The sequence below is a fragment of the Cinclus cinclus genome, chromosome Z (genome assembly GCF_963662255.1).
Source record: "Cinclus cinclus chromosome Z, bCinCin1.1, whole genome shotgun sequence".
NCBI classification, from domain to species: Eukaryota; Metazoa; Chordata; class Aves; order Passeriformes; family Cinclidae; genus Cinclus; species Cinclus cinclus.
Window position 1 is genome coordinate 84,003,484 of NC_085084.1, and position 12,129 is coordinate 84,015,612.

The 12,129-nt window shown below is 39.6% G+C and overlaps 1 protein-coding gene across 1 annotated transcript in view; it reads right to left on the minus strand.

Moving 5' to 3' along the window:
* DYM (dymeclin) overlaps positions 1-12,129 on the minus strand; it is a 206,929-nt gene that overhangs the window by 106,086 nt on the left and 88,714 nt on the right. The window contains exons 7-8 of the mRNA XM_062512592.1: positions 8,892-9,005; positions 7,465-7,559 (exon numbers count right to left, since the gene is read on the minus strand). Of these exons, the coding sequence (XP_062368576.1) occupies positions 7,465-7,559; positions 8,892-9,005 (209 nt within the window). The remainder of the gene's footprint in view (positions 1-7,464; positions 7,560-8,891; positions 9,006-12,129) is intronic.

A 12,129-nucleotide genomic window follows, 5' to 3' on the forward strand; every position in this document is an offset into this window, starting at 1 on the left:
AAACACTTTCTTTTCTGAACAAAAAATGTTACAAATATTTGAAAGTTAAGAAACACTAAATTGTCTTTGAGGATATTAATTCTTACTTTTGAGGCAAAGTCAACCAGTCAGTTCTGCAGCCTTCCATTCTGAAGTGGATTTACTGCTAGAACATGTATCTCACAGTACATGGTAAATACCACTCAAGTGAAGGATGGAGAGAAAAATCAATACAGATTTTTCAAAGTAAAAAATTCACCAGTCTAACTATTGATACGGCAACGTAAGTTTATTGGGATCAACAGGTCATCAGCTACTGCTTTAAAGCAAACACAGAAAACTAAACAAGCTGGTTAGGCTGCAGATAAATAACCTGAAGCCTTAACCACAGAAAGATGCTCTTTACCTGTTCACCTCAGTGACAAGACATCTGCATGAAAATAATCAGAGATAGCAATTACTAAAAGCCACCATTTTTACCCACAGGTTCCCCAAAGGACGGAACTGGACAGTAGAGCTGTGGGGCTTCCTGTACTGACAGTGAAATAAACATAAGCCTGAGGTTAAAAACCACTTTTAGAAAATTTAGAAAACAGTCATACTGTTCTGATAATTATCATTGAAATAATTTCCTTTTAGCACACCCCATATGTGATTCAAAAGATGAAAAAAAAAAATCTTTTATTCTTGAACAACACCAACTGGAGGTACTTAAGTTTCACTATCAGAAACCCGGGATTCTTGACTATTCCCCTCACGTTATTTGCAGAGGCAGATTTCACTGCTTTAGTGAAACTGTTCATTGCCCTCAATTCCCTCCTTTCTTCTTTTCTTTTGGCTAAAAAAAAGGAATGGGAAAGCTGATGCTCAGAGGGTTCACTATTGAGCAGTACAAAGCTGATGCTCAGAGGGTTCAGTATTTAACAGCTCTGGCCACAGGGCACTAATTCCAAGAAGCTTCATCATTTATTATGTTCTAATTTAACCTGTGAAGTCTCTCAATGTCTGCTGCCGTGGGAGCAGAAGCAGTCTCTTTTCTCTAGGGTCTGCCATTGTGAACGCTTCTCTGTTATGATTAAGAGATCAGTAAATTGAGATTTAATTTAATGGTCCAATTAAGAGATGAAGATTTGAACCCTGATTGTAAAACCCTTGTCTATTGATCATTCCTACAGTGCCATTACAGCCTATCCAAGCCCAGCCTCCCGGTGTGCATGGCGTGATGCAAACCTGTTTGCTCCAAACCATCCCCAGAGCTCTGCAGCTCTAAGCAACATAAACCCTGTGTTCCAACAGTACCAATGGAGAATGAATAAAAGAGGGTGGAACCAGTTTTCATGTTATGATTGTGTTAATAATCGTATAGGGTATAAATCAATCACTGAACATTTTACTAGTGTTACCTTTTTTTTGCTTACTGAAAGCTGACATTCCGGAAATTAAAGAGTTTTTCAAAATAAGGTTTCCTAGTGTCGAAGAGCTTCAACTCCCTAATCTGGAACAATTTTAGGTAGTTTTTTTATCTGCTCTAATTAAACCCCATTCATTACCCCGCTGTAAGAGAGATGCCAGAATTATGAGATTAACAAAATTACTGCATACTCTATTCATGTCGTTCTATTGTCCAATTTAAACATCTCAGCTAAAGTCTGAAATGCCAGCTTAGTTCAAATCTTATAATCTAAAAATCACAACTCCTGTATGAGAAGAAACACTTCTGTTCTATACCCACATTTCCAAATGAGAACTAAATTTGAAAGCAAACAAGTTTGAAGCATCCATGCAGCAACCTGGTTTATGCTTCCAAGTATTTCCCCTTAAGAAGTGCCTTTGATTTTAAGAACTCCATCTCACTAGTTCTTTGCACCAACTATCCCATTGCTATTCTCCAATGAAAGAGGAAGCTCTCTGGTAAAGAGTTTCCCAAAAACACTGTGGACATGAAAGAAAACAAAAGCAGGAAAACCAGAAGGCTCATAGAGTGTAAAGTTCTATAGGAGACAAATTTCTTTATCTTCCTATGAGATCAGCCTAGAGAATTTTGAACCAGCAATTACATCTCATTATTGGCACTGCTAAATAATATTACTAAGCAATTGGAAAATTTTAATTTCATCACTTTCACACACTAACAATTTCAGATTTTCAGTTCAGTGTAGACTCTAATACACAGGTCAGATGACACAGGTCTTGCTGCTCTGTAAGCACTTTTCTTCCTTGTTGAAACACAGCAATTCACACAAATTTTTCTGAGCAGAGAATGGATTGAGAGCAGCCCTGGGAGAAGGAGCTGGGGGTGCTGTGGGTGAGATCTGGACCTGCCCCAGCCTGAACCCCCCTGCCCTGGGCTGATGCCCCAGGTGGGCAGCAGGGCAGGGGGGATTCTGCCCCTCTGCCCCTGGGCTCAGGTGAGACCCCACCTGCAGAGCTGCCTCCAGCCCTGGGCTCCAACAGCACAAGGACGTGGAGCTGCTGCAGCCAGTCCAGAGGAGGGCACGGAGATGCTCCAGGGCTGGAGCCCCTCTGCTCTGGAGCCAGCCTGGCAGAGCTGGGGGTGCTCAGCTGCACAAGAGAAGGCTCCAGGGAGAGCTCAGAGCCCCTGGCAGGGCCTGAAGGGGCTCCAGGAGAGCTGGACAGGGACTGGGGACAAGGCATGCAGGGACAGGACACGGGCAATGGCTTCCACTGCCAGAGGGCAGGGCTGTATTGGGTGTAAGGAAAAAAAATTATTTATAGTTGTTTTAAAGAAAACATTGGACAAGGTTTCAAGCAACCCAGTTTAGTGGAAGGTCTCCCTGTCCATGGGATGGAAGGTGGAATGAGATGGGCTTTAGGGTCCATTCCCACTGAAACTATTCTGGGATTGTATGATATACACTGCAGTAGCAATACAATGTTCCTGCAGGAACTCATACATTACAACTTAAAGACAATTTTTAGTTCAGCATAAAAGGGGCTTAAAAAGCACAGTTTAAAGTAACATCTTGTACTCTTTTTCCTAAACAACAGTTATAAACATTTTTACTCAGGAAAATCCCATCAGACTTCTGTAAGAGGAAACCATGCCAAAGAAATTAAATTACTAACACAGAAAACCATAAAACAAATAAATGGTTTGGTTGGGCAACCGAAACGTCTCAAATACAGCAGCACATATCATCAAGGATAGCAATTTTCACAGTAGCTTAAGAAACATAATCAACCCTACAAAAAGATGAAGACTACTGAAGAGTAAAAAGGGAATTCAGGGCTTCATCCACCTCTCAGATGTGAGGAATTACTGCAATGCCATCAGACTTTACAAGCACTGATGCTTAAGGATACAACTCACAACTTATTTAAAAAAAGAGAAAAACATTTACAGCTAGTACCTATGTCTCCAGCTTTGCTCTCCAAGTAGCTACAGCAGGGCTGTGATGACACTCAAGTACAACCTACTGCACCCCATAGCATGCAAGTTATACAGGTTTCTGATCTGTACCCCTTTAAAGCACACATTCTTGTCTAATTCCACTTGACTCCTACCAGCATCAGGGGAATTGACATAAACCTCTTTCCTCATGTCATTCCCTCAATCTCACTGTCTCTGTCTACCAAAGAAATCAACAAAAGTGCAACCAATAGAGTTCTAAGTGTCTCGCACAGCCCTGCACATGAGCAGCTGTGGTGATAATATAGAAAAAAAAACCAAAAAACCTGGATGGCATTTCTAGACCCATGAAGTCACTTAATGTTAAAAGTCCATATCTAATTAATGAGGTGCATGGCAACCTCTAGTGGCATATGCCTGCTTAGGAAACAGCAAACATTCCAACACGTGAAGCTATAGGAAAAGCATCTGCCTGAAGTCATCAGTCCTCTTCTTGTCACTAGTTTTATTAGAATGACACGGAGAGGAGATGCCAAGACACAGATGATCTGAGGAAGACCCTCCAAGTGTTCCATATACTACAGGAGTCAGGAAAGCTACTGGAAAAGCTAGATACCATGAACAAAAAACTGTTTCCAAATAGGTTAAAGGAATTAATGCCAATTGACTTGTGGTGTTAACTGACAAACTGAATACTTGCACTACTAAGCAGGTACATTTAAATCTAATTTTAAGATACTACAAACAGCTATGGTCCACAGTGCAGTGCAGTGCCACCCTCAGCAATCCGCTGATAAAAGAGCTCTGAGTAATTAAACACAAACCCCAGGTAGCAGTGCATACAGAATCTCAGAAACACAGAATATTCTGAACTGGAAGGGACCCACAAGGATCACTGAGTCCAGCTCATCAGTGAGTGGCCCATACAGGGATCAGAGAAGGCAAGGATTTCAAAGTCAGGGTAATCTACAACAGAGGACACCCAACATTAAGTGAACCCTGGATCTTACTAGGAAACATCTACTGCTTCTATTTTTAATTTCCAGCAGCTGCTTGTGATAGATTTACACAAATCTGACAATTTTCATGCTTTGCTGGAACGTGATACAAATTACCCAACATTACGAAGCTGTATTTTACTGAGCTCTTAAGTGCAGTACATTGAATATTCCCAGCTCATTCTTTCACAGAAAATAGTCTTCAGAATTTAAAACAATTGGCTGTCTCTGCTCAGAATAGGATTAGGAAAAAGCCTGCATGGAAATGGAATTAATTCTCACATTAAGGAAGGAGTCATTAGAGCATCTGGTGAGGTTTAAATTATGACTGTCTATTCAGTTGTATTGCTAAGCAGATTTTAAGTGTTTCAGAGCTACTTAATTTAGAAATCTATACCCTGAAATATTTCACATAATATAAAGTACAATTTTGTTTTTCCTTTGCAGAAAACACTTTCTCATTAAGATGCTTGTACTCTGAAGGTAAAGCAGAACAGCAGTATAAATATACATATTCTGTTTTGGCATCATGGGACAAATCTGTGTCCACCACTGCTGGCTAAATTTAATAACTGTGGATAGAAAACTAAGGTAGAAAAACAAAGGACCATATATGACTCAAACACCAGCCCCCTAAGAAACACGTGTATTTATACTGCTTTTCTTCGTAACTGAAACTTCATAGCAAATCTAGAGCATTTTGCGAGGAAATCAGGTTAAAATATTTCCTTGATCGTGATTAAACCTGCCAAGGAATCCAGGGCTGTAAAATTCCTGAGAAGAAAATGCAGTAAAGCCTAACAGGAGACAGGCTGCTCCTGGAACTGGCTCTTCCTTCCAGCCTGCCCATGTCCTAGTCCCACAGGACACTTTACAACAGATTTTAATACATTTTTAAAGTAGTGTCTTTTGATTTACAAGCAATCATGATCACAGCGACAAATTAAATTCCAGTCTTGGTGGTCGTTTTTGCCTATTGTCCAGATGTATACTTTTCTAACTCAAGTGTAAGATCCTCTTTCCCCTAATACTCCTCTTGTTTTGCTGGTTCTGTTTCAAATCTAAATTCACCTCCCTCATTACAATTTCCACTTATAATAATATGGAGTGCCTGGCTACAACAAGACAGAAGCTTAAAAGCAACAGCATGGAATACCTTTGGACTATGTAAGAATGTCATAATATACATAATACAGATCTTACTGCCTTTTTTTTTTGCTTCTTCAGTTGATGAATATGACTATTTTCTCTTTCAACTCTTACATTACTTCCAGGCAGAACAATACAGCTCCAACCCTGCTGGGATTGGCTGGGATAGCCAGAATCCTTTTCTTTGCTGTCCTACCAGCTAACATGTCTACAATTCTCCAAATGCACTGAGGTCTCTGAGTTATTTATAGAATCATGGAATAGAACCACTTAGGCTGCAAAAGCTCTTGAAGACCATCGAGTCCAAGGCCACCATTGACCTATGTCCTCAAGTGCCACATGGCTTCTAAACACCTCCAGGGATAGGGACTCCAACAGCCACTCTGACAGAATTTCCTTTCCCTGTTTTCTGCCATTCAGTCCTTCACCTTCTTTCCACACACATCAGTATCAAGCAGCAGAACAAGACTGTCTGCCTCCAATAAGAATGTCGCAGCTGAAAATCAAGCAGCAATGTTGAAGTTGTGTTGTAACTATGCAGGTCGAGAGACATGAGGAATAAGGCTCCCAAATGTTAGAAGATCCTAATAAAATGCTGCATGAAATGAGTGAAAGAGAAATTCTTGGGTCTTCAGACTAGCAAGATAACTGCTTCCTCCCCAAATATAACCAGAAGAACACATCGCACTTTGGGCTCCAGAAACAGCCGTAGAATAAAATGATCAACATCAGAACCCAGGATTCTAGGAACAAGCTCTGAAGCAGCAAATGAAGCAGCACGGTAAGAACCAGACCAAGTTTTTGAGAGTCACAGAAGTGTATCTCACACTGCACCAGGATGTCTGATTTCAGAGCATTTCAAATTCATGGAAAACTCAAGACTTCATGTCTGTGACTTGAGAAATGAGCACAGCAAATATTTAAGACAATGACTGTGGCAAGTAAGGGGAAAATAGCTCCATTTCAAACTCTGAACCCTCTTTACTTTTGCCAAGGGTATGAAAAGAGGGTAAGTATCAGGCAGGTGAAAGGCACCAACACAATGCATTCATTCTGGTAACCTGTCCTACTTTTACCACCAACCATTTTCAAAGGAGAAGTGTCTTGGAGAGAATTAAATCTTTAAGAACAAGCTGTATGTCATGTTAACCCAGTCCTTGACAAAGTGTACAGGTACACAATTATTATTTTTGGCAGGCAGTCTGTACCTGACAAGCCCTGTAACAATTTATTCCAGATCACTTTAAAAAGGACCTTCCCAGTTTCCCTTGGAGCGTGGAGCAGGGCTGGCTGCCAAGATGAGAAGGATGCCTGGCGCAGGGTTACCTGCTTTTACAATGTGCTCTGCAGCACAGAAACACAATGGGAAGGACCAGCCCCAATATCTGCTTCTTCAAAGTTCTGACCTTGTTTTAGAACCAGAGCAGATACTGACTACTGACTACTACACAGGATACTAAACTTCAAAATTTGAAAAGCATATATCTAGGCTTTATAGCCCCTATTTGCAGGGTATTGTCACAAAATGATAATTATATCTGATTTAAAAAATACACCTTCTGCCAAATACGCAGGAATTAAGTTGAAAATCCATGCTATACAGTACCTGAGAACCACCACTCAGTGCATTTTTATAATAACTGAATACCTAAATGTAACTCACACAAATCCCTGAAAACCTTCTGTTTTAAGGCAGTTATTGAGCTGTTAAGAGGATGAAAAGACAGAATTTTCTCAGACAGACAAACTAGTATCCTTTTCTGTCTATTCAGAGCAGGTTCAAATATAGAGCAAATAAATTATTCTGGGATTATTTAGTTACTCAGTTATCATTTCTGCTGTTTAGTTCATTGGTATCTACTAAGGCATATAAAATTAATGTTTCCCTACTACTAAGGCATACAAAATTCAAGCTTCTCTACTCCTGAGTTTCAGTAAAGATGATTTTCCAGCAGTCTTTTTATTTACCTGATGATCCTCTGAGCAGCATACTGATGAAGTGAGCGGAACTGTGCTGACATATTTGCCAAGGCTGCCAGACAGTTTGTATGAAGGTATTTGTCCTGTCAGAGAGAAAAGATAAAAAAACCAACACATCAAACTGTTGGATACACACTGACACCTCTTGCAGGAATCATTCAAAAGACTGATTAATAGATGTTGTTTTAAAAGCACAGGCAGAAATGCAAAGTGTATATACTTGGTGATGTCTGAACATGTTTCCTTGAAATACAAGGCTTATAAAAGAGTGATTCCATACAGATTTCAGAATGTATACATATATATATGTATAGACATGTTTGTATTTGTCTTTCAATGTTCATTTACAACTGCACCACAGCTGTAACATAAACACAAAGACATTTTCCTCCTCTTTACCTTCCTTTCCCTCCCTCTTGTAGTCTTAGTCTAAAATTTTCTATTTCATAACTCATCTCCCTATTGACTCTTTCACACCATTCCATATACTCCACAACTACAACCATACTATACTTCAGAGCACTGATCCTCATTTCAGCATCTCTGAAACCAGATAAGCATTTGACCAGATAAGCACTTATCTGATGTCCCTTTCAAAGTCAAGGGTTCTCACAGAATGAAATTTGTCCACATATCCAATTCAAGAGAGATTAATTTCCCTATCCAAGTCTAAAATATTCATTTACGTAACATAACAGATTCTAAATACAAGTATACGCCAAATATGTTCTCATTCCTTCCAGTTCTTTTTGTCATAAAAGTAAAATCCTGTATTTTTCCATTTCCATTCAGAAAAATATTTTTTAAAATATATTTAATATTTTGGCTACGGTTTAATGTAAAAAATTCTGTGTCTTTAGCTGTTGAAAATAATCAGAAGTGCATGATACTGCATTTGTGTTTGCAAAAAAGGTAAAAAAAAAAAAAAGCTTGAAAAATGCACAAAATCAATATAGGCTATAAGGCTGTGAAGTTAAAGCAGTTTTGCTTTGCCAGAGCTCAAAAAGGTCTTCTGGCCCAGTCCCTGACATACTTCCTAAAAAACCTAACAATAAATAGACCTGAAATTTCTTCCGGCTTTTAAGTCATTCAGAGAGGCAAAGAGCCTATAAGGAATAATTTGTTCTCATGAAACTAATGAACTCTTTCTTCTCAGCTGAGGATGAGCTTGATGCCTGAGTGAAGGTCTTCAGAGAACCATACTCAATGAACTGGAAGACAACACAGAAATTGTGCTACAAGTTCACAAACACTTAGTTAACACAGCTGATCTAATTTTTTCCCTCCTGCAAAAACCAATGCCAAAACCAGATGCCAACTGATTGCAACAGAATTAATAAAATTCCCCGTCCTGTTTGAAAGTGAATTCAAGCTGCTGAGGTTTGGAATTCTCAAGTGCTCCATGTAGCTCTTACCCTTGTCCGCGTCATGTTGTACTGGATGGTTCTTATCACAACCAATATCAGAAGACTCCCAAGTGAAATCTCTGTTAGGACACGCTCAGCATACCAAGTGATGTTTTTCAGTATCTGCAAAAGAAAAAAATAAAAAAACAAGGTTCTTCAGCACCTGCATCCGAATAAGAACTTAGGAAGCTGTCAGGAATCTCGCATTCCTAGAGACATGAAAATTAGTTTCCAGTCTCAAATGTGACTTAATTTTTGTACTCCAAAGCATAACTAAAGCAAAGTTAACAAAAAAAAAAAAAAAAGAAAAAAGCCGGACCTCTGCAGCATTATCACCTAGCAGATCTCATCAACTTTAAGTCATACGGAAACACACTAAGTGTAGAAGTATTTGGCACTTTGCTAATTTCTATGCCCTGTGCCACCACACTCATATATTCATTTTTATCTTACCCTTTACACTTCGTAAAGCCTCCATTTACATCCAAGACACCTGAATAATTCTGCCAGTGCTTTGCCATTTTCCCTCATGACTGGCTAGGCAAGAGGCAGAACACAGGAGCTCTGACTCTTGACTGATGGGCAAGAGCACACACACTGAAGGTTGGGGGCAGATCAGCAGTGTGGCTTCACACTGAAGCCTTTCCCATGAAAAGTATGAAGTTTCTTCCTCTAATACCTGGAGGAAGTCATCAGCTAGATTAAGAGCTTTGTATCTTTCACTGCCCTCCACTCTCAGGGTGGATGAAGTTAACCACCATTTCCAAATTTATTGCAGAAGGAGAATCAATCCACTCTTTCCTTGTATTCAGCCAATCTACATGGAGGAAACACATGTGCTGAACACCCTGCCTTGAAGCACTGATAAAAATGACTCAACAGGAACTGTCCTAAAATCATGGAAAAGATCCTCTATAAATTTAGGTTTATTCTCAGTCAAAACATAAATATGTTTAACAAGGACTATTGCACACAAAGCTATCACTCTGTGTAACTTTAGAAAGAGGAGACTGCAGGAGAGCTGGACAGGGACTGGAGAGACAGGACACAGGGAATGTCTCCCCACTGGCAGAGGGCAGGGATGGATGGGATATTGGGAACTGGGAATTGCTGGCTGGGAGGGTGGGCAGGCCCTGGCACAGGGTGCCCAGAGCAGCTCTGGCTGTCCCTGGATCCCTGGGAATGTCCAAGGACAGGTTGGACATTGGGGCTTGGAGCAGCCTGGGATAGTGGAAGGTGTCCCTGCTCATGGCAGGGGGTGGAACCCTGAGATGAACTTTAAGGTCTCTTCCAACCCAAACCATTCTGTGAGTCTGTACCTCTGGAAGCCGTTTCACAGTACAAGAGAGATTTGAAAAAGCATTCTCATTATGATTCATGTTAATTGGTAAACTGATAAAGTTTAAGATATAAAAATAATTTTTATTATATTTGAAAAGACAAAATAAAAATCCAGATCCCTGAAATAAATTTTAAAATAATCTTTTTAAAGCATCTCCATTATCACATGCTGCACAGTACCTGGCTCTTTGTTAGTACCTTCCTAACTCCCACAAGGAAGCTAAAATCAAGCCAGTGACTGTAACCTATAGATGGGAAAAACACTATCTCATAGCAAAGGCAACAAAACATCCCAGGTACAGGCTGAGGTATAGTGGCTGTTGATAAGCATCTTTTGCTAAAAGGATCAAAAAATCAGAATTGGGGAAGACGGAAAGACTTGAGAGGTACTTAAGGGGAGAACGGTCAAGGCTGAGGAACTAATAGGAAATATGAAATCACTACAAGAAAGGTTTCCACAAATAGCAGGCGATGAGTGGATGCGGAAACCAGTATAATTTCTGGTTATAAAACGTCACTAATACTATTTTAAGACAAAGTGATGATGGTATAAATGAAAACAAGTCATCCAAGGAGTTTTCAGTAAACAAGGACAACTAGTTGGGATGAACAACATAGATGATTAACAGGAAATGCCTGAAAGACAAAGCAAAATCCAGACATATTTTCACAAAAAAAGGCAACTGAAAATTTCAAAAGCTGTTAGTGTAAGTAATTACTGAATCACATGTACAAATTTCACTGCAAGAAGATACTCTGCAAAGTGGAGAACTTGATCATCCCAAGGCTGCTAAGCATAAACATATGGCAAGATATAGCAAGTTCATGGCTTACTTCACAAATGCAAAATGCTAAAGTAAGTGCAGACGTTCATCCTGGCTGCCTTAATTGTAATTTCTTAGTAACAGCTTATTTATGACTATGTGAATATACCTGTTCTCAAGAGAAGATTTTATATAAAGGAAGAAATTAACCACTTTGACAAACATCTCAAGTAAATATCTCAAGCTCAGCTCTGGAACCTTCCAGAAGAAAAAGATATTATTTGAAGAATATAGTATATGATCATTAAATAATGGTTACTCTCAGTAATACATAAATATAGCAGGGATAAGTTGTGGTTGCACATTTCATTTCCTGACTTTTAAACGCTTATTGAAAATATAACAGACTTTTCAAAAAACAAAATACAGCTATGAAAATGGGTAGTATAAAATACTACTTGTTTTGACATGACACACAGTGTAAATTGAAACCAATAGTACATAAAGGGATGTATTTCCTGATGATTATTGAAGAAATAATTTCACTCAATTTGCTCTGAAATGATACCCAAGAGTTTGGGTTTTTTTTTTTCCTGCTCTTAGACAAAATACACTTATCCTGGCCAAAAAGCCATCAACTGATTAAATTTCTAGTAAGTTACTTTTCGTAGTCTCTGATTTATAAGTGAAATAGCAAAGCAACTTCCTCCCACAAATAAAACCACCCCATGATTCCTCCCCCACTCTTTGGGGCTATTTTGTGGGGCACATCCCTGGACTTCACCAACCAACGTGGAAGTTCATTATTCACTCTATGCTGGAATTGTGAGCAGATTCCATCATGTGCTTTCTTCCACAGGGTGTGCCAATGGGACAAGAGAATGGGACTGGGACAAGTTAGGTAGCCTCAAGTAGTACCTTGAGCCCTCCAACATCTCCAGACACATCTTTCTCTCCCACCCATGGATCTCTGTTGTTTATAGAAACTATCACCCTTCCTGTTTTCTTTCCCTGTAGCTTTCTCCAACCTCCTCGCCCTCCCAGACCCCATTCCTTCTCAGCTCTTTCACCTGCTTCCACTCCCCCCACCCACAACTTATTATCACAGAACCACCAAATGGTTTGTGTTAGAGGGGACTTTA